The following is a 23,050-nucleotide window of genomic DNA, read 5'->3' on the forward strand; positions in this document are numbered from 1 at the left end:
GAGAATTTCTGTGTTTTTATTTAAATGGTTGGAGTTTGGGGATTTTGTTTTCATGATTTCAACATGAATGGTTAAGAACCATGATAGATTTAATCAACACACCCAGAGATCAAACACTCAGCTGCAGTTTACTAGAAATACTTAAAAGATTGATGATAAAAGTAGATTTTGTGTTTCATTTTGCCCACAACAGGATTATTTATAAACAATGTTATTCAAACAATGTAGGAAAGACACCTAGGGGTAAAAGTCACCTTCACATGACCCATTCACCTGCATTGCTGGGATCAACCCAGACATGCACTACATGAGCTGCTGACTTAAATATCAGAATACTGACAGAAGGAATACTTCTAACTGGTCCCAGTCAAGGTGCAGTGGTCTGTTCTCAAGAGGGAAGGTTTCCTTACCAAAAGGACTGGGTGACTACTCTCACACTAGTAGGGCTCATGCTGCAGTAGAAGCTGCTGTTTGATCCAGGTGAATTCAGCTGTGTCAGGGGTCCTCGTTCTGAGAAGAGGATGAATTCATCTTGAGAGCTGATCTGGTGAAAGTTGTATTGAAAGGGAACACGAACAAATGATCAAAAGGAGTATTGATGAGCTATTGACTCCAGAAGCCAATCACTGCCTTCAAGTGTAGAGTGATGGAAAAGGCAATTCAGGAGTTGGCTGGAGCCTAGGAAGTAAGAAAGGGGTAGAAACAGCTTCAGAAACTATTCCACTTCTAGAGGTATGAAATCAATGCTAAATGAGGTACTGACAACAGAAACTGTGCAACAAGCAACACCATTAATGGAAGCTACTTGTTTGGATGGGCACCTTACCAGTTCTCTTTGCTCCAGCTGGTGTCTTTGGCCTCCATGACATGGAAGGTGAACACGTGGCGAGAAGATGCCGAGCTGTTCAGTTCACTCTTGTGGACAACTTCCCCGTGGATCAGGATGAGTCCACCTGTTAGAAAGAAACATCTGCACTGTTTGTTTTCAAGATGTGAGTACCACCATTTAAAGCCAAGAGAGTTACAGTTATAATTCCTTTTCTTGTAAAGCAGACTTGTTTGGGGGTTGTTTTTACCTTTCCTTGTAGGCAGAGGTATGAACTGGCTGTCATCATAGGCCGGCTCTGACCCTACAAACTCGACACACGTGGAGGTACCGGGAGCTGTACGGACCATCCTCCGGGTAATCCCACCTGAGAATCCACAGAATAAGCAAACACACACCCCCAAATTAACCAGCTAACTACATCCTGCACAGCACAGAATCATTATCTGTGGTTCCTTTTAATTAAGCAAAGATTTAGGATTTTCCAGCTGTGGCAGAAACTGCTAAACAGCCTTTTGTTTGCCTTTCTGTGCACTGGTTGGACTCAAAAGGTCTTTTCCAACCTAAATGCTTCTCTGATGATTGCAACATATCCCTTTAGGAACACAAATAGTCCTATAGTTATGCAAAGCCAACCTTTGGTCCCTTTCTCCTTTCTGTAAGAGCACACATCACAAAGCACAGCTGACTCCAGAATTTATGAGAGATGAGTGTCTTAAAATCTGAAGAGCACTATGATTACACCCACTGAGTGAATGCTTAAGTGAGCAAAAGCTTATTAGTGTGCCCTAGAGCTAGTGAAGAAAACAGAAAGCTGTGCTGGTTATCCAGCAGTGGTTACACACACAGAGCAACTGCCATCAGTCACAACAGCCATTGCACGAGGCTGTGCTGATCTGGTTTTGTCTGTGTTTCCCTGGGAAAACTGTTCTTTGATGGTTTGGGTGGTGTCTGAGTCATCCCTGTGGAGACTTGGAGGCTTTCCTTCTTTACTGTAATTCAGACAAAGACTTGACAGTCATGTGTGTTTGTGGAAGAGGAGTTTTATTCCCCTTACATAGGACTGTCAGGACTAAAACAAAAATATCAGCCAGGGGGAAAAAAAAGGGATCTTTGTGAAGAGGATGCAACCTGGAAAAGAAACAGCTTTGGGAATGGATGAGGAAAAAAACAAAGATTTTTTCAGTGTATTTCTACTCTGGAAAGCAAAAGAGGATCATTGCTCCTTTCAGCCCAGATCAGACTTGATGAACACTTTCAAGGCTACAGTCAAAAACTGAGAGGAGCATCACTATATAGCAGTGACCTGTTTCACTACAGGAAGAAAGACCCCGTAGTTTAAAGACCTTCTTTACTTTGAAAGGTCTTAAATCTCAGTGCTTCAGCAAGGAAGACTCTGAATCTTGCAGGAGAAGCTTCTGAAATAGCACTGAAGTGAAAAGAGATTGAGGAGCAGTTCTAATAGGTCTCCCCTTAACAGATTCAGGAGTAAATCAAAACTCTGGAGGACTGTCCTTCCTTGCCCCAGCACCCTGGATTCTTTGTTCCTAGGCTAGATATCACCTTTAAACAGTGTCAGTCGTGTACACTACCTACTTCATTCTAAAAACATTGTTATGTTAGACTCATGTGATGGACTGGTGGCCAAGGGCCAAGTGAAGCAGTTAATAACCTGCTGCAAAGTGTGGTTGTAGATTTGCAGTAGCAGAAAGGGAGATCCTTGTAGTCAATAGAGAACAGCAGTGTGTTTCTGCAGGCACTCCATGGTGCAGAGAACACAAGACAGTCGTGTTACCCTCCACTCTTAATCAAGATAAAGGAACATGTTTCACAGTAATCACCAAACTACCATAACTCTTACTGGTGTGAGAGCCAGGAATGAACCACAAGCAGCCATTCTCCTGTGTGGCATCTTCCAGGGCAATCCAAAACCCCAGAACTCTGCCCAGAGGCTCTGTGTGCAGGAAGGTGGCATCCTGGTGTGGGGTCACTGCAAAACACAGTTGTTAAGCTCTTTTAATGCCTCCTAGAAAGTCAGCTGGCTTGTTCTCCCCAACTTCAACCTGACCTACCCTGCCCACCCATCTGTCATACACATTACATCTTGCATTAAAATACCACCTTTCAGCCTGCTGCAAATCTAACAGTTGCTCTTTGTTCAAGCTGCTTATGATGTAGAAACATTTCTGGAAAACAGGATTGCTTCCTAATTTAAAAAGAGGTTTGGAGCACAGAACTCACAGGCTTAAACTTGATTCTGAGCCCTTTTCCTGGTAATATTCCTTTCCTACAGGAGTATTATCTGCAGCATGACACAGAGACAATACAAATCTCACCTTCACCACCAATGCCAGGTTGCTGCAAGGAAAGAAAGGTGAGGTGTGAAGAGAAGAGCTTCACAGCTTCCCACCTAACAGGGTCTTATTTCTTGAGTGATGACTTGAATTACTGTACCTTGAAGATATACATGCTTTGCACAACTACTGGTCTCTCAAGGCCTAGTTTTCTTCCCAATTCCTGCAAGAAAACTTTCCAAGATTTATGTTTGCTGGTTTCTGCACACTGACAAGCATTATTCTTTGAAGATATTTTCTTTATTGACAAACTTACTATCCTTGGAGTCTAGAAAATTGAGACCAACTACTCCACAGTTTATGGAGACCATTCTGGGGAAAAGGAACAGCTCACCTGCACCTTGGAGGAGTGTGTGACTTGCTTGAAGACAGGATCATAAGCATGTAAAGCTAAGGGGAAAGAAAAGGCTCAGACTGAAGTTTAATAAACAGAAGGAAATTTGGCAGCTCTCAGTGATAAGCTGCAGAGACAACAGCCAAGCAGATAACTTTCATCCCTCCCAAGAGTGGATATATGTGGCTCATCATGCCCAAGGTGATACAACACTTGTAGATTTGCACAGTCTTCTTTAGAGACCAAAGATATAATCACTCACAGGCCACAAACTGCAGCTACATAAAAACCAGTGTATAACAGAATGGGCAAAACAACTGGCTGTGAGGTGAGTATTAAACTATACAAATCAAACATGAAACGTGACCTGAGCCACGTGGGTAAATTCACCCTTTTAAAGCATACTTCTGAGACCTACCAAAACAGTATTTGCTGCAAAACTGAGCTGGGGCTTATCTTTGGTGCCCTTCAGAGAAGGCCACAGCCTGCAGGTCAGAGCTATTCTCACACAGACATTTGCTACAGCCCAGTTCTGACCAAACCATAAAGCAAAGATTTAGACTCGTGCCTCTACCTCATTGTGATCAAATTTGCTATGAGGACACACAACCAGGTTCAGCAGGAGCTGCTCCTGAGCAGGGGATGAAGCAAGACTTCGACCAAAAGGAGTAATTACAAAAAAATAAGTCTAGAGAAGCATTTTGAACGGGTAAGTTGCTGAGTCAGCAGGCATTGCCTCTCACTTTCACTTCCCCCAGGGAAAAGCTGAAGTATAAGAGAATGGCAAAGGGGCTGGGGGTGGAGGGGAAGTGTTTTTCTGAGAAAGTCAGAGAACCAAGAACTTTCAGTAGTGGATTTCCAGCTTTAGTGAAGTTTAATGTGACCACAGTTCATGTGTTTGGAGATGCAGTGAATTCTGCTCTTATTTTCCATGGGTTTTCTTGTGCAACACAAGTTCAGTAGCTTGGAGAGAGGAAATAGGTCAAATCAAAACCAGGACAGGGAAAGAAAAGATGCTGGTGACACCAAAATGGAGAGGACAGCTTTGGCATTGGTGACCCATCACTGCACAGGACACAGAAGAGAGTTTGATCTGTACTGAACGTGACCAGTCTTAGGTTATGTGGTAGAGTGGTTAGAGCAGTGTCTTACATAAAAGAGACAAGGGCTGGAGTCCAGTCTTTTACATGTCAGTGGCTCTGTGCTATGCAGAGCTGAACAACCTCCTAGAAGGGTTGGGGTTTTTTTTTGCAAAGAATCAGAACATAACAGTCTGACAGCAGAATGAGGGGCAGCACAGACAGAATTGCAGAGACTGACAGAGGGACGTGGGGGAAAGCACACTGAGGTGTAGAAAGCAAGCTGAATAATTTAATGCAGAAACCCAGAGTAAAACAGCTCTGGGCTGCAAAGACAGGAGCTGCATGGCCACCATGGCAAGAGGGGGTGAGGTTTGTGATCTGTGACAGTCATCCCCAGGAAGCACAGCAAAGCACCAGAAGAGGGAAGAAGTCACTGCTCTGCTCAGAAAGGGTTCAGCTCAGATGGGCAGGGTTGTTTGTAGTGAGCAGGTCTGGAGAAATCCTCATGTCTGAAAGTGACATCCCTTCTGTCTATCCCTCTCATAACCCCAGCCTTTAAAACATACCATGGCCAATCTTGCTGATGGATTTCTCCTTTGGAATTAGGAAGTTACCTATGAAACAAAACCAGAATTTAACATTGCTTACCAAGCAGGAATCATCCCTAGAGCTGGAAACTTCTGTTTCCTCCCTGTGCCAAACTCCAGCCAGGGCTTACCTCTCTCATCCAAAACACCCTTCTCAAAGAAGAACCTAATCTTGTCTCCACTGGTTAGGAAATAATCCGAGCTCCCCTGCCAGGGATAAGAGCCCAGTAAAGATGGGATCTTTTAAAAAACATCAGTAAACCTTCAGTCAAAGTGTTAATACTCACCTGCATCTTTTTCCCATCGAGGCGCAGCACAAACAGAACACAGTCAATAGAACTCACTCAAAAAGGCTTTCCACAATGCTAAATGTCTTTGCATTGATTAGGACTTTACAGGAACCTCTCACACAGGGCCTACTCTTGCTTTTCTTTTGCTGGTTGCATTGAAAAATAATCTGTTTGCTGTCTGCAGAACACACACAAAGTGATCTGAGAGAGCTGCTTGTGGGCAATAGCTGTGGCTGAAAGCACAGCAGAGCCACACACACACATCCTCTCCCCCCTCACCCTCTGATAAGAGCACAACTAAACGTTTGTAGGAAGCTGGAGAGCAAATGCCTCTTGGTGATATGCTCAGTTAGAAGAGTCACATTCTCTCAGCACAAATCCCTGGCAGCTATTTGCCTTTCCCCTTTAAGCACTCCTCCAGGGACAGCACTGGTTGGTACCTGTGCCTGGAGCTGCTCCTCTTCCTTGGTGGAGAACTCAGTGCGACAGTGTGGTGGCACTTCCATCTCTGCTATGATCCTCTGAATCTGACTCCTCATCCTGTCACACTCCTCTGCAGTGAAAAAATCTTCAAGGACAAGGAAGCCATCCTCACGGAACTGGAAGAGAAGGGTGACTGCTCTCCTCCAGAGTCCTCAGGGGAAGCAGCAGGAAGCAAGAGAAAGCAGCTCTGGCCCTTGGCTGTGCCCCAGCTCGGTATGAAAAGCATCCCAAGTTCAGCTCTGCAGCTGGACAACCTCTTACCATTTCAGGAGGGGTTTCTATTATAAAAAAGATAATTCACCAACAGGCTCAGATTCTATTCAGAGAAGAACAACCCCTCAGACCACAAAGCAGAGAAGATACCCTGGCTAGAGCCTTTGTGATTTAATGATATCTGGTCTAATATGTGCAACCAGCAACTATTAACTTACAAAGCCTGACAACACAGAGCAGCCATACCTGTGTGCCAACTAAGAATGGGGTTCCTCTGCAAGCTGGAAAGTGGTTGTTTTCTCTAAGGGAAAAATCCCGGGGTGATTTCTCACAGCTGACTACACAATCCCTTACAAAATAAGTGAACTCTGTTGGCACTACAGCTTCTTTATATAGAATACCCTGGAGATTATCCTTTCACAGGCAGATTGAGACTTCATGGGTGAGAGCTGAGCAGCAGAGACAGAAGGGCACAAGAGAAACTCCTCCAAGAGCTCTGTGGGACAGGTTGCCTTCTGGAACAGTTTGTAGCCACAGCAGGATCTTCCCACTCTCAAAACGAAAATAACACAAGTAGCTGAGAAGAAAAGTGTTTGTAAAGCAGATCTTTGCTGGACCTGACCTCACTTAACCAACAGTGACTGTATCTCACAAGTAGCATTACCCACCTGCACTGTAGACACTCTCCTTCCCCGGGGTGCAGCTCCTTACCTTTTGGATCTGCTGCTGGCTTACAAACGCCATCAGAAGCTCCCAGGATCCCCCCAGCAACACCTCGATGCCTCCCAGGCTCTGCAGAGCCGCCTCTCCGCCTCTTCACGTGATCCCTTTCGCAGCACTCGAGAACAGCCAGCACTGGGCAGTCAGGATGTTGCGCAGCCAGAGCTGCCTCTCCAGGGGTTTTGTCCCCACCTCTGTTCCTGGTGGGGACATTAAGGGCTGGAGAGTTTTGCTTTGCCTCTCAGTGCTAACAAAGTGCACAAAAAGTGTTGTGCTCCAACGTGATCACAAACTTGACTCACTCCTCTTTGAGGAGGAATTGGTCTTTTCATTAATAAGCTAGATTAAAAGAAAATAGAGCAGTTGAACTGGAAAACACAGTTGCAAAATAGGGGCAGGAAAATAAGAATCAAGTGGAATGAAAAGACCTAGAAGTTTTTAAACAGATTTGAAGTGACAATTCAATCTCCTGCAGTCTTTTTTGCTGAGTCAGTAAGTCCTGCTGGCACTTTGGCACCTGAAAGGGGCTCCAGCAACCCAGCCTAACAAACGTTAGACTAAAGGGTATTAAAACTAGAGAGCTTTCACTGAGGGGTCTGTAAAATTCACAGAGACCATCTCTGTTCTTTTCATTCACAGCTGCTCTTGGGTGATACACATCTTCACTTGCTCAGGTCGCCCTCCTACAGCTCAAAATGTCCCTCTAAACAGATAAACCCAAAGCCACAGTTCAAACTAGAGACAGAAAATGTAGAAACAAGACCTAAAAAGCAGCAGAGAGTGAAGAACAGGCACCAGCCCAGCAGCAGCGCTCCCTGCTCCCTGCCAACACATCCTCCCATCACACACCAGTCCCTGGGGAAGGTTTCTCTCTCCAGAGGGGAAAAAAAAAACACCCCATAAGTGTTTGGCTCTTCCAGGAAACACTGAAAATATCCTTTCAGCAGCACTGCACAAATAAATAACAGCATGAGGGCGGTTTTGTGCAGCCAAAAGAAAACCCAGTGAGAGGGAGAACGGCAAAATGCTCGTGGGAAGGTGTTTACTTCCAAATATATTTGCCAAAAAAGCCATCTTTGGGAAAAAATAGTCCTCTGTTCCACAAGAGGATCAACTCTGGATAAAAATCCCTTCCTGTCTTGTGCATGTCTCTTTTCCTTTTTATTTTTCTGTTATCAATAACTAGAGGATTCTGTGTTTTCACTGGGAAACAGCACTTTTTGAGCATTTTCAGCTAGCTTTCAAGTTCTCCTCTGCACACAAGAAGCTGGGGATTTGGTAGTCCTAAAAAGCTGTTTTGCCAGGTGTTAAATCACTGAGCTCTAAAGGTGGAGGGGAAACAATCAGCTTCCACTGCTGCAAAACAAAGAAAATAATCCAGGAGTTCCTCCTCCTTGTTAACAGACTCCCACCCAGGGTTAGAGCTGAAACACTGCTAAGGAAGGTGTGTAACCAGTGGCAGAAATCCTGCTGGAGCTGCTGCCTGTAAGGGGGTCTCATTAGGATCCCCTTTACCCCTCACTGGGAGGCAGCAACCCTGGAGGAACACACCACTACACACTCCTGGGCCACTCCTCAAGCCCTCTTTGTCATTTGTAATGTCAGGTATTTCTCATTGCCAGCTCTATTCGTTTCTTGCAGTCATTTAGCACGTCATCTCTTCTCCACTCCCCTCCTTATGCACACATGGTGACTGCAGGAGCTGGTTTAGTTCATAGGCATGACAGCAAACCACAGCTTTCCTGTTGTAGGAGTTGTTTGGGGCAATAAACAGCAGATTGCAGCACACAACACAACAATTCCCAGAAGATAATTGATTGCACAAACCAGGAGAGGTGACCATTCCTTAGTGTCTGTCCTCCAGGTCTTTGCCACTCCAGACACGCTCTTGTTTTGAGGCTTGGAAAGACCTTTTCAGCAAAGGGAAAACCACCTCTACCCCACAATGCCAAAAAAGGTCAAGGAGAAGGGTGTCATCCTTGTAAATACCTTCTCTTCCACTCAGTTTAATTAAGGAAAGTAGAAAGTACTTGGACAAAACTGGGAAATGACCCTGTTTTCCTTCCCTTCCTCCCCCTCCAAGAGCTCTTTTGCAAACAAACAACGTTTTCTCCTGCCAGCTCCACAAGAAAACTGCACTTCTGTCAAACTCCATTGGAGGCTGCCAAAGCCCATCCCATGCCTGCATGAGAGGTACAGGAGCAGTGACAGCTGGATCAGGGACAACCCTGCAGCAGACAAAGCACAAGTGTTTCAAATGCCTTCTTGACTGGCACAATTATCCTAATTTCCTCCCCAGTAAGAGTTCTTATTGAAACCCTGTGGAGCCAAGCCAGCTTGCTGCTACTCCACAGCAAGTTTAAGCAGCTCAGCACTCTCACCAAAACTGCAGCTGTTGGAGCTGTCAGGGTTATTAGGTAAGCAAAAATTTCAGCTAGATCTCTTATCACCTCTCCTGAAGTCTTCAATATGAGCAGCAAGAAGTGACACAACATTTAATGAGAAACAAGGAGCACAGGAACCATAATGAGTATTTAAACAACCTATTAATATTTAAAGTGGCACAGATCCTTGAATATCTTGGTTTCCCTGTATTGAGTCTTTCTTTACAGTTATTAGAAGCCTGAAAACCAGTAATTTTCCATCCAGAGAGTTCTCATTGTCACCAATGGGTAAAACCAAGATGGTTACTGTGTCCAAAAATCAGCAAGTAAAAGCTTATGGTGCAGTAGGGCTAGAGGGTTTTACTGGAACAAAACCAATACAGTTCCAGCTGCCTCTATTTAATCAAAACTTGGAATTATCATGATTAAAAGTCTTTCCAAGAAAGAGCCATTCTTCACCCTTGGACTCTCTCCCCATCATTGTATTTAAGTCCTGCAGGAAACCAGCAAGCAACAGTTTTCCTTTGATGGTACCTTTGGTGCTTTCCTTTTGCTCAGCTAGTCAAAGAGATGGAAAATCCTTGCCAAAAGGAGCTGCAGTCCAAGTGTGCTTTAGATGACAAGGGGCATCTTGTCCTCTCCATTCTTGGGTCAGTCCTGCCACATATTTCATCAAAACTCAGTGCCAACAAGCAGCATCACAACTACCTTCCACCTCTTTCACAGTCCACTCACATCTTCTGTCACTGAAGTGGAGCCAATGTCACTGTAGTCTGGGATAAAAGAAGCCTGAGAAAGCAAAACACAAGATAAAACCTTTCTGTCCAGTAAGTGAGCTGCACAGACTCAAAACTGGCTTTGAAAGTGACAGGCTGATTCTCTGTAACACGTCATGAACATGCTCAGGGACCAAGGACACTGCCAGCATTTTCAGTTGAAAAAGTAGGCAGCCAGCTAGGAAACACAAATAATTTGTTACCAGCAGTTGTCTATTCTATGGCAACAGGCAGTTTTGTCCCTTCACTTCCCTCCCTATCCCTTTCCTAGGGAAGGGGAGTGCAACATGCATTTTGAAAACTCAAACTGATTATTGCCTACACACACAACAATCCCCCCAGTCTCAGATTTGGCAACATAACCCACTCCAGCCATTTGTGATGGTGAAATATGGCAGGCAGTCCAGGCTTGCCCCTGAGCAGCACTTCTTTCATTGTACATCTACTTTTTGCTTATTCATAAAGGAATGTCATAACCCACAAGATTCCTGTGAGGAGTTAAAAAAACCCAAAGCACAATAATCCTACACAATAGCTGCAATTATTAACATCTGTCTCCTGAAAAAAGCAAGATCCTGAAAGGCTGAGTGCCTTTGCATATAGAAAAGAAAGCAAGACATAAAAGGAAAATGCAAATGAAAAGTTAAAACTTTTATTTTGTTGAAGTTACATGTCTTTCAGAGGAAACAATAGCAGCCTTCAGTGCCTAAGGTGGAAGCACTGCTGATCAGTTGCCCAAACAGTCCCACATACAGAGTGAGTATCATGATTCTGTTACATCAAGTCGCAGGTCTCAGATGCCAAACCACAACCCTGCATTTACAGACTGGGAGTGAACAATGTTTAAGCCATGAGTAGTGTCTTAAACAATTGTCAGCTGTGTAAGATGACTCAGGCTCATTAGCCCCCTTCTAGAGAAAATTCCCCCATTGTTCAATAACATTCCTTTAAAGGAGACTGAGGGAGGAAGGGAAGGGCAATTCCAGAAATCCTGAATCAAGCCTTTCTTCATGTGAATTCACACAAAGTTCACCTTTGCTATTGGGGTCCAGCAACTCAAGCACAGCTTCTGTCAAAAAGGGATTTTGGAGATGAGCTCTTTGGAGGGTTTCACACTGCCAAAGCAGTTGAATATTCACCTATCCCTGCAGCTGGAGGGACAGAGGAAGAAAGATCCGAGTCAAATGCCTTTGTCCAGTTCCAGTTCTGCTTCATGCAGTTAGGATGCAGGTAGGACAGAAAACCTTTTGGCACGTTACAGGACCTGCTGTGGCCAAACAGTGCAGAGAGGAAAAATCCTTTTAAAATGCAATGAGAAAAAAAAATCCAAAGTGAAGCTTAAGCAATAGTTTTAACTCTTCACACAGCCTTACCTCAGGTAACATTTCAGCATAGGTGACTACTGTTTACAGTATGACAATGTTGTTTGTCAGGGAGAAGTCATGCCAAAGTTAACAAATCTCTCCATGGCTGAAAGAAGAATCAGAGGGAGCAGACAGCTTCAGGCAGAGACTAGGACACACACACTTGAAGGAGCAAGTGCCTCTGTGGAGAAGTTACACTGAGGTATCTCTAGAGAAGGCACAGCTATCACTGAGGAAAAAAATTAGCTCTCCCCTCAAGGACTAAAAGAAAGAAATCCAAAGAATTCAGAGGATGAGTCCCTTCCAGACAGAAACAAAGGTAAGGAAAGGAAACAATGCCTCAGCTGTTGAATCAATATTTGAACACTTAATCCTCTGTAAAGGATGTCTTCTTGTTCTCAAAATTCCTAGAATCATTTGTTTGGGGGGAGAGAAAGAGGGTCTCAGTGTGGTTCAGCAACAGAAAGCCACTTAATACTATTTATGGTAATGAACAGCAAGAGTTTTAATTGAAGTGAGCTAAATGGTGTGTATAAATGGCAATAAGAACAATTTTAAATGAGGTAGGATATTATCAGGAAGTTCCAAAGAACACCACATGATGCAAGATACCTGTAACAGCTATTTAACCATTCAGACTGGCAGAGTAAATGAATTCCAGCTGCTGATTTCACTGGGGAGCAAATAATAAAATCAGAAAGCAATCTTAAAGAACAACATCAGCTAAAGATCCAGTGCATTGTTTGAGAGACATACCAAGACTTAACACATTTCATAGTTTTGGTAATTCCTTGCCTTTCTGCTGGTTCAAAATAATTGGTTGCAACTTAATACTTTTTGGGATATTTAGCAGGAAAAGTACAATTTCATTCTACTGACCTTTGCTCCTAACACAGGATGAGAGTGCATCTACTCCAAGAACTCTTTCAACTCAGCAGTGGTAGTGAGGAAATGGGTTTAATTCAGGTTGCTGTATGGTTTAGCAGCTAATAAATAATTTGCTTTGCTACTCCTAGAGTGCTTTGAAAAGATTGTCAGGAGAACAAGGTACAAACTGCTGATTGTCCACTTAAGTTGAACTTTTTCTGAAGACACAGATCAGTGTTAGAAATAAAACCTCTTCGCTTCAGCTTGACAGAAGGAAAAACCACAATATACACAGATTGAACACTTGCAAATGAGGAAAGATTGTTGTAAATTCATCCCTCAGACTAAGCAATCCAGACAAGTATGGGAAGGAGATGACTCACTGCTGTGGGTTGAGTTTTGCAGCAGTCCTGAGCAGTAAACACATTCAGGACATCATGGTTTAGACCCTATCCTTAAAGTTTTAAAGCTTCTTCCATCTCATCATACAAGACTGATACTCTGGAATCAGTTATCTATTTGCAGGAAGACCATGAAGCACGTTATCAGGAGTAAAGAATACATATTGCTGTTTTGCAGAGTGTATTTGTGCCACCTGTGTTTCTGGCACAAGTTATCAGACCGATTATCCCAGTTTTGCCACATAGGAAGTTCTCAAGCCTTAGCAGCCATGACCAAAAAAGCTGAGCTTAGAATACTGTAAGAGCAGCAAAAAGCTAGTGTTTTCATGCATGATCAATACTGGCCTGTCTTACAAGTTTTTTTGTTAAGACCTCAGGCACAGGGCAGTTCCTACTCAGCAAGCAGCAGGAGTATAGCTCTGATATTTCATCAGAAGTTAGAAAGAGTTTCTCACTTCTAGCAGAATAATCTATTGCCCACTTACCCTATGGACTCAGCACTGAGATACACAACAGTCCAGGAGGCTTGCAAGCTTCTAGGAGCACTGCAGCATAGTTTCAAGAGCTGCTTATAGAAGTTTCTAAGCTAGCTGTGTAAAATTTAGTTTGTATAACTAAGATCACACCTGGAGTCAAGAGTCAAAGTGCTCATCAATGACCTAAACATACAGAAGAAATCTTTGCTCCTGTAAGCTAGGTGAAAATCCTGTGAGGTGCTTTGCCCTTTCAGCCCTACCTAGTCTAAAACACGTGTTGTAAACCAATTACTCAGTGGACTTCAATACGAAACAGAGTCCAAGCCTCTATCGAGTAGCCATTACTCTCCAATACTATCTTTTGGCACAGAGTAAGAGGGGGGGGAAGGAAAGTTTCTTTCACCATTCAGGCAGCCCACACACTCACCACAAGGAACTGACTGGAAAAAAACATTAGTGTAGCTAAGACTGAAGCCATTCCTGCTTTACTTCAGAAGCATTAAACCCACCTAGCAACTTGTGCTCTCTGCTGATCCAAAATGCTCATGCAAATAGAACAAGTAACTATCCAATAAGCATCGATACCTCCCCATCCTTTCAGCAGCTGCCCCAACTCTAACACAATTCCAAGACACTAGCCCTGTTAGAAACAGGAGGAGCCTTGCAGTACCTTGCTTCCCAGATAAAGAGATTTAGTTCTATTATTCCCTGGACTGTTTAAACTTTTCATAATGAATGGACTAAGGGAGGCAGAATTCACATCTATCTTAAAAGCAGTTTTATCAACAGATCTCCTGGATTTTAATGTAGCTTTATTTAAGCATCTGAACATCAACAAATCCAGAGCCCAGTTAACATTGTTCATGGTTTCAGCATCTTTAGTATATATATTTCATATCTTACATCTGATGAAGAAAGCCAGTGTGCCTTATTGCCCCAACAGCCAAGCGATCACCACAATTTGCTAAGCCAGAGCACTCACTGGCAGCTTGTCAGGAACCACTTGGGAGATGGCTGAAGCTTCCCCCTCTGTATGCACAAGAGGCCTCCAAACTCTTCGTGCCTCTGCTTGCAGCATTCCACCTTGGAGCCAACCAGTTGGGCTGATGCAGAGAATTACAACCAGCACCTGCAAGTTCATGAGCCTCCTCTTCCTTCTAATGGAAAAAGAGCAGACTTGGGGTGTACTGTAGGCACACCTTAACCACTCCACCTCAAGGACATGATTATCAGTAGCTATTACAAGTTGTCTGCCTCTGCCAGTGCAGAAGGTTGGGGTTTTTGTCAAAAAAAATACCAAACAGGTCATACTTGTTTCAATACAGACTGCTCTGTCCCAGTGATCTAGAGCTCAGTCCACAGAGGATTCTCATACCAGTCCTTAACACTGAGGGAACGAAAAGCGGGGGAAAATAGGACAGGTTTCTTCTCCAGCACCAGGTTCAATCAGTATTAGCCTTTTAGGTCAAGAGATGTAACAGGAACTGACAACTGTTAAAGTGAGGACAACAGAAAATAATCAAGCAGCTCTGTAGACTGTTCATGAAAAACACTGGCAAAACATTCAACAACTTACTGGGGCAGAGGGAAAGCAAGAGATGCAGAGGAAACTTGAGTGTTCCTCTACTAACACCCAGGAGAGACCCCAAGACACTGGCCAGCTCTATGTTCATATTTGATATGTGACAAAATATCAGGAATTTTAAAGTAGCTTAAAAAACTTTAAAAGCCAGATCCTGAAGCAACTCAGTGCTTCTGGAAGAGTGGATTAAGACAGTCCCACTGCTTTTTATCCACATCTTTTCCCACTTGCATAATAACCATCCATTTCAGAACAGACTAAAGCTCTGGAATTGTCAGTTAGTGCCTCCAGCACATCAGCTGGAGAAGGATGCTATGTGGCCTACTCATCAGCACAAGTGACTTGAAACTTAAAATAGTGCATTCTTAAGAGCAGATAGAGTTTGGAGGGTTTGGTTCCTTCCCCAGCAGCAGAGGAGAAGGTGTGGAGTGCAAAGGGGAACGAAATCAGTTTTATAACAAATTTCTGCATTCCAGATGATGTCTGAGCTAAGTTTATCCCCCAAAACCTAATGCCAGCACATAGATAAGAATTAGCTGTCTGTATCCTATCCCACCCCACTCTGGGGCCTCACTGATTGAATCTCCAAGTCACTGGGGAACAGTACCAAGTGTCACAAAGATTCAAGAAGTTTCCTAGTCTCTTGATCTTTGCTTGCAGGACACAGGACACTCTCAGTCCCTGACATGTGTAATCCCCATTTGGAGCCACGATGGAATCCCAACGTTTCCTTTTCTCCTCCACTCAAAGGTCATTCTTCTCACCAGCACCATCTACCTCACACCACTTCCTGTCCAGAACAGCAACACCTCTTACTCCCACTGGCTCTTGCTCAGAGGCCAACTAATCTGTCTTGATCCTCATCCTGGTCCCAAGCTTCCCCTATCCTGCATCTGAGGCAGGAAGCTGCCTCACACAGAGTCATGTTTGTTCAGGGACTCCTTGGCTAGTCTGGTCATGATTGGAGGGTAGAAAGGGGAGGCTCTGGGGAAAAGGGGACTGGAATGGCCTTTTGTTTCCTTCTAGTTGGTCAGAGGCTTTTCCCTTTTTTCCCAGGGGTTCAAGCTTGCTCTTTGTCTGCCCTCCACAGCCTCTCTTTGACTTCCAAGGGCAGTGTGTTGAAGAGGTCCTCCTCCACCACGAGCCCGCTCCGTTTCAGCAGAGGACACTCTCCCAGCTCCACGGGCAGACACTCCAGGCGGTTCCCTCGCAGCTCTATCTGGGACAGATTGGTCAGCTCTCCAACCCGGGATGGGAGTGACTGCAGCACATTGTTTCCCAGGTGCAAGGTTCTCAGCTTCCTGCACTGGAACAGCTCTGGTGGGAGACTCTCAATCTGAAAAAAAACCAGCTCAAATCAGTCACAGGCAAAGTCAGCAGCACACACACAGACACAGGCTGAAAAGAGACCAAGAAGCCTACATAATTCTTCTCCCTTGAGTGAGCTCCTCCTTTCTGCCATAAGGACTGTTCCCATTGTAAAAGTCACTACACCATAATTGTGTGGATTCCTCTTTTAGGCACTGCAGTAGTTACAAGAGATTACCAATGGTGGTGGCTAAAGCAGAAGACGTCATCAAGGATGGGACTAGAAGACCAGAAACGTGCTCACAGATGGCCTACACTGTCTTGTGCTCCCATGATTATTAGCTTCTTTCCACCCCAAACGCTTTATACTGTTATTGGCTCATAGCTCCTTTGTTTTAGGCAGCTATTACACAACTGGTATTACACTGAAACCATAAAGACTCCTAGTTCTGCTGGAATAAGAGCAGAGGCTAGCCAGACACAGTCTCCTGTATAGAGGCCCTAACATACAGGCCCTAAGAACTGGGACTATTCTTCCATCACTTGTCCCAAGAAAATATTTGGGGTTTTAAAGCAATAGGAAATGATGTGTGTGTACCACGAGGTTTAGCAGAGCTTAAGGCACTCATACAAAGAGAGGAAAAGCCAAACTACACTAGAGCTGCACTGTCTGCCTCCCACAGGCAATCCAACGGTGTTCAGTTACAAATACTTCTTGCCAGTAGCAACAAGGATCGACACATGAACTAGGACTGCTCCAGGACAACTCTACTGCATATTCCCAGGAGAACCCAGAAGCCACTAATTAGATTTGTCTGCAATTTGTAGTTATGTTAGAGCCTTCTGCAACTTCAGGTGGTAATAAACTCCAAGAGAAAAGAGAGCCTCCTGGGAATTTGCAGAGAATGAATGAAAATTCAACAAGCCATTTAGCTCAGCACATCAGTCTGTGCAGTCAGACAGGTCTTTGACACACATAGCAAATGAAGGCTCCTTAATCTCAAAAGATTGTAGAGTTTGCTTGAAGCAAATAAGCACCCTCCAACCCAAGCCAGGAAAAAACTTGCAGTAACAGGGCAGCACAGCACATTGGGTCATCCCTTCTAACCTGCCCTGCACTTACACAGATTTAGCCAGTTGAGGCTTAAAATTAACCAAGCTGGGATTACACAGGACATCATGCTAAGGCATAGCAAGGTGCTATCAGACTTCCTCCTCTCTGAAAGTCAAGGAACTGCTGCAGTTGACACTTGCATATCTGTCTGCCAACTGATAAACTTGGTTTAGTTCACTCTGCTCAGTAAGGACACTGAGAAGACTGATTCACTCTCTGCAAAGTCACTTCTGTAGCACAACACTGTGCATTTTAAAAGGGAGAGGTTAAGTACATTGTTCATAAGTCTGTCCATATCCAGCTTCTCATAAAAAAAATGCATACTTACAAGACCAAACAACAAAGCATACCCTGGAAACACAAAGTACTGCTGCCATAGCATATGTACATGTCTGAAGTACATAGATTTCAGCACATAGTTCCAGAGTGAGACTAGTTTCTCATATCCCCATTTTAAGCACAGAACTGATGCCAATCTAGTGCCTACAAGCTTCCAAGCGCAGAGAAACATCAGCCTCCACTTGCCACTTAGTAGCATTTTCACTGCTAAGAGAATAATTGCTACAGAACCAGGGCTGTTTGAAGAAAGGCTTGCCCCTGGAGTTATTTGCTATGTTTTGCCTTAGACAAACCCCTCAGAGAAACAAAAGCTTGATAATTTAAATAAGATAGCAGTGCCAGGAGTATTTCACCAACCACCATAGCATGTTTAATCACACAGGTAACAGAAGTGCCAGAGTTACTTTTAGTCAGGAAAGGACTCTCAGCTCCTTGCTCACTTACCCTGTTGGCTGTCACAGCTAGGTTCTGCAGGTTTTGCAGGAGCCCAACATCTGGTGGTATGGAAGTCAGGTTGTTGTGGCTGAGATCCAAATAGCGAAGTTTTCGGCAATAGAAGAGCTGGGTTGGGATCTTTTCTATCTTGTTACGGTTCAGGTAAAGGCGCTCTAAATTGGTTAAGTTGCCTATTTGCATGGGGATGTAGGCAATGTGGTTGTACCACAACTTAAGGCAAGTGAGACGATGTAAGTGCTGGAAGCTGATGATTTCCTCAATGGTCTTCAGGTTATTGTCCTTCAGGTCTATCTCCTGCAGATTGTGGAGGCTAAAGATGGAGTGAGGGATGCGTTCCAAGTCACAACGGATCAGCTCGAGCTCTGTCAAGTTGACCATTTTCTTAAGGCTGTTGAGAACAATGAGCTTGGTGCCCTCATTGTTGATGGAAAGCTTCTGCAGATGCACACCAACATCTGTCACCACCTGTGGCAGCTTGGTGAGGTTACTCTTCAACCTTAACACCTTCAGCCTCTTCAGTTCCCTCAATCCATCTATCACAATGTAGCGGTTGTTTTCAGCACTCAAATTCCCTGTGAGATGAAGCTCCTCTAGTGTCTTCAGGCTATAAATCCAAAGAGGAATCTCCTTGATGTCTGTGAATTTGATGTGGAGAGATTTCAAGTTCTCTCTCAAGAAGGCAAGGGCTGGAGCCTCAATTTTGGCAGCTGTGTGGTAGAGCCACAGTTCCTTAAGGCTGGTGAGCTGAGCAATGCTTGGGGGAATAGTGACATCAGGGATAAGCTCCAGCTTCAAGACCTCCAGTTCAATGAGGTCAAAGACAGTGTCAGGAATGCCACTCAACATGAAAAGGTGCAACTCCAGCTTATCCTGAGAGTTCTTTGTGATCCTCTGGCGCAGCTTCTCCAAAGTCCATTCGTTGTTGAGGTTCAGCTGCCGCAGTTTGTTCTCACTCACCTCCGACAGAAAGACAGCAAAGCGTTTAGAGTAGAGGGGGTCGTACTGATCGATCAGATGGAGCATAAAAGCAAAGTCATTTTTCACATCAGGGATGTCACTGTAACTGCTCTCCTCCCGGATGGACTCAAAGGAGTATTTCTTGAGGGATCGCCGCAGCATCCACCACAGAGTGTACATGCAGATCAAGCCATAGAATATCACCAAACTGATGTAGAAGGAGGCCAAGATTTTGAAGAGAGTGGCCAAAGGATGAGCACAGCGGTACATCCTGTAGCCAGTCAAGCTCTCAATGTCCACTTTACAGTCAACGTCAAACTTGATGTTGTTGACATAGTAAACGGTATAGCAGATGATCAGAATGAACTTGATCACTTTGATGATGGTCTGTCTCATGTACAGGCGATAAACTATATCTCCCTCTTCCACATGAGTGCGGAACTTCTTAACCTTCTCAAAGAGTGCTTTGGCTTGCTCCCCTTCTTTTTTATCCAAGACACCAGTCTCAGAGCGGTCCACAATCCCTTGCTCAATTCGAGACTTTGTCCTCTGTAGCATGGGAACAGTGGCTTCCACATCCTCACTGACTGTGGAGGATTTCTTGTCCATGGAGCCATTCATTTTCCCAAATGCTGGCTTGGTATCACTCTCTTCCACCACTGTCTCAGATAATGCCCTTGTCGTCCACGGAGAGTCAAAACACTTCAGCAAAATAGACACAAAATGCTCCAGCTTGGAGCTGGTCCTTGGGAATTTGAACCAGAAGTTGCTACAAGCCAGGAAGATGAGAGTATGTAGCAGCACCAGGTAAGGAAAATACTTGGCAAACCAGTGAAGACGGTTCTCATAACAGACCGCATCCACGTAGTTGTACTGGTGCCGGTCCAAGTCATACCGGATCCCTGTAGGCCCCGTCTCAGTCGAGGGAACCAGACTGGAGTTATAGTAGGTGCGCTCCGGGGTTGCAGCTGTCCAACCTCTGACTGAGTCATTGCAGGAGTCTTTGGTAATCCATTTACAGGGCAAACAAATCATTTTGTCCTGGGTGACCTGAAGCGTCCCTCCAAACACTGCAATCATCAGCATCACTATGGAGATGTAGTCCGTGAAGACATCCCACCACGGCTTCAGGATGCGGTACGCGGGCTGGGTGTCGGCAAAGTAGCGCAATTCGGTGACTGGGATCATGATTCACCTGAAAGGAAACCAGAAGCAGGCATTACTAGCTTCAACTGTCTTGTTCTCAAGATGGCATTAGGAAATTCGTGTTAAGTGTTTGCATGACAAAGCTGGAATTAGCTGAGACCCAGTTTCAAGTCACTTGGAAGACAAGTGAATGATGCTTCCTGTGAGCAGGCTGGCACAGCTGAAGCTGTGAAGTTTGTTGCTGTCTTCCCTGACAGATGAATTGTCACAGAACAGTAGAAGTGGTACTTGATCATTAGCAGTCTTTGGGGCTAAACATTCATACAGTACAGACCAGTACTTGGAAGTTCACTGTTTGAAGGATTTTATTTCAGGGATGAAGGAGTTTGCTATTAAAAAGATCCACCCCCAGAGCATGGTTGTCATGAGTTTGTTACTCCTTTTACAGAACTAGAAAATATTAATTCTGCATTTGTATGCTACACAAACTGCAGGGACAAGGAAGAGGACTTACATGCAATACAGTTACATTTCCTGGAGCCACTTCATTGACGTGGCTCAGTATCACATTGATAAAGCAAGCTAGGAGAGAGAACAAAGTCGCCTGGTATAGTTACTTTTCCTTCCACTAAAGCAGTTTTGGCTTCTCTCCTCTGCATTAACTCTCCAAGGGAAGATTAGTTACTTGCCCTTTAATAGATTCAGTACTGCAATCCTGAAGTAAATAAGGCAAAGAGCAGCTGTTACAGAAGCAGAGATGAGGGGGACATACTTAAAGAAAGAGCTCACTTCCCTGACCAGCCACTCCCACATAGAGTTCATCTCAGCTGGGATTTAAGTGTCACAAAAGAAATCAAAGGTTCTGGGAAGCAGAGGCCTTACAGTAGTAGGACTTCCAGATGAAACTTCCAGCATGTTCTTCAGAAAGCCATAGAAAGCCTGGAAGTCTGATCCACAGATAAATGAGCTCACAAAACTCCCCTATCTGACTGGCAACACAAGCCAAGGAGGTACAGCGATTGTAACTTGTTCTAACAAAGGTGAGAAAGTAGGAATATCACAGTTCAGGAGTAAGACAAGCACTAATCTTTCAGTCATTTTGAAAGTCAAATTAATTCGGTTTTAAAGGAGGAGGATCAAAAATTCCATTGTGTTTCCTCAGACATCACTTGTACAGTTTCAACTTGTCCTGCAGGGCCAGTGGCAGGTTTCTGTACACCACTGCTTGGGAGAAAGCTTTCTTTGATAAGTGAGATGCCCACAGTACCTGCTTTGGTAGAATTCAAGTTTGTAACTAAAATGAACTTCCAGTACAGAACTGCAAAGGAAACCCTTCCTAACGTGAGCTCAAAAATCACAACACTCCCCCAAGACACTAAATACAGAACTCTGTTCCCTGGCTTGCTGCTTACAACAATCCATGGTAAAACATCAGCTTTGACTTAGGTGCTACTTCAGATGGCTGCAAGAACTACAGGTGGTAAGACAAAAACAACAGCAACCTCCAAAGAACCGTTTGCCTTTCAGTCCATCACAAGGACAGAGTGTGTAACTGTGTGTGGAATTTTTTTAGAGCAGGAAATTGAGAGACAAAATGACAATAGCTGTTCTAGAAGTTGAGTAAAACAAGGCACAATAGCAAAACTCACAAAATCCTGGCAGAAGATGCAGAAATATGAGGGAAAATAATAGCCATTTATGACACTACTGTCCTGTTAGTCCAGAGCACTAGCACAGCAGTTGGCACACCTCTGCAGAGTGGATTGCACTGAGCAGATTAAGGCAAGAGGATCACACGTTCATAGGGAAAGGGAAGAACTGGCCAAACCAAATGTCCTCTGAAAAGCTAGAATATAAGATGAGTGACAAGGTGTTCAGAGCCCCCCTCCCAGTCCTGTTGCTAGCTTGCTGCAAAGCCCTAGGCAAGGCACTTGAACCATGCCTTAGCTTCCTTCTCTGAATACATCCAGTCAGGGAGAAGAGAGTCCATTTGCAAGACACACTTCAAAACAGCTGTCTGTGCATACAAGAGAAATACTAATTCCAGGACGAACCAGGATACAGCCGTTTTCTTCACACCCCTCAAATTAAGCCAGCAGTGAACCAGTTCCCTGAATCACAGCTCCTATACAGCTTGTCTGTACAGACAAGAAAATTCAAAGTCAAAACCCATTTCACATCTGTATTTTCTGCAGAAGAATCTATAGCTCTGATAGAGATTTTAAATCACTGACAAGCCTTACACTATCCCTCACCCATCCATTCACTCCCTCTTGAGAAGCACAAAAACAAGATACATAGCCTTTTTTTTGTTACTACACCAGGCTAGGAGAACAAGACAATTCATAGAGAAATCAGGAAGTTTTGCTACTAAGGGGTTTGAAAGCCAGGGCAGGACCACTGACATTGCTGGACTACACAGGAAAAACAAGTAAGACCAGAACACACATGCCCTCTCTGTCACCCTCTGCAACCCTCCCACTGCAATCAGAATGAGAGAAGAGAGTCCTGCACTTCCCCAGTCCAAACAAGAGAAAGCCTGGAAAGCTTTGCAAAAGGGGAACATCAAAAGCTACTGCAGTTATCTGCTAAAACAGCAAACTGATATGGCTTAGCTTCTGAAATGCAACTATGTTTGCAGGTAAGCACAGCTACAGTTCTACCAGACTCATAACCCAGGGGCCTTTGAGAGCCAGAGGTCTTACCACACACCACCCTCAGGCTCCATCAGTTCAGTGTCAGTCTCCCAGCAAGAACCCATCTATCTTAAATACCATTGCCAGATGTGATGGAAAGGTTTAGTGACTCCTTCTGAACTACATCTAAGAGGTAACACAAATGCTGCAACACCATTCATTACTCTCCACAAGTGCTCTGTAAGATCCTATTTCTCTTTTCTTTCATGCAGTGAACATGTTATTGTTCATGAAAGAACTGCTTTCTTTTCAAACAACTCCTTAGACCTCATAGTTCACACCAAGGAAACACAAA

At 44.2% G+C, this 23,050-nt stretch overlaps 2 protein-coding genes across 5 annotated transcripts in view; both read right to left on the reverse strand.

Moving 5' to 3' along the window:
• Nucleotides 1–11,169, reverse strand: PHYHD1 (phytanoyl-CoA dioxygenase domain containing 1). The gene is made up of 13 exons (XM_010198005.2): nucleotides 11,083–11,169; nucleotides 9,808–10,062; nucleotides 6,881–7,089; nucleotides 5,914–6,072; nucleotides 5,315–5,390; nucleotides 5,163–5,210; nucleotides 3,515–3,570; nucleotides 3,281–3,343; nucleotides 3,163–3,184; nucleotides 2,688–2,816; nucleotides 1,077–1,193; nucleotides 827–953; nucleotides 1–678 (listed from the first exon to the last, which is right to left on the reverse strand). Exons 3-13 carry the CDS (start codon nucleotides 6,911–6,913, stop codon nucleotides 633–635), a joined length of 876 nt encoding a protein of 291 aa, XP_010196307.1. The 5' UTR covers nucleotides 6,914–7,089; nucleotides 9,808–10,062; nucleotides 11,083–11,169; the 3' UTR covers nucleotides 1–632.
• The window catches only part of LRRC8A (leucine rich repeat containing 8 VRAC subunit A), a 21,504-nt gene continuing 9,135 nt past the window's right edge, over nucleotides 10,682–23,050 (reverse strand). For 3 of the 4 annotated variants that reach the window (XM_062011306.1, XM_062011307.1, XM_062011308.1), the window contains exons 3-4: nucleotides 17,945–20,108; nucleotides 10,682–16,075 (exon numbers count right to left, since the gene is read on the reverse strand). In XM_062011306.1, coding sequence (XP_061867290.1) covers nucleotides 15,800–16,075; nucleotides 17,945–20,101 — 2,433 coding nt within the window. In that variant the 5' untranslated portion in view covers nucleotides 20,102–20,108 and the 3' untranslated portion in view covers nucleotides 10,682–15,799. The remainder of the gene's footprint in view (nucleotides 16,076–17,944; nucleotides 20,109–23,050) is intronic. The other variant, XR_009820038.1, reaches the window with a different exon arrangement.

Source organism: Colius striatus, chromosome 19, assembly GCF_028858725.1.
Source record: "Colius striatus isolate bColStr4 chromosome 19, bColStr4.1.hap1, whole genome shotgun sequence".
Taxonomy (NCBI): Eukaryota; Metazoa; Chordata; class Aves; order Coliiformes; family Coliidae; genus Colius; species Colius striatus.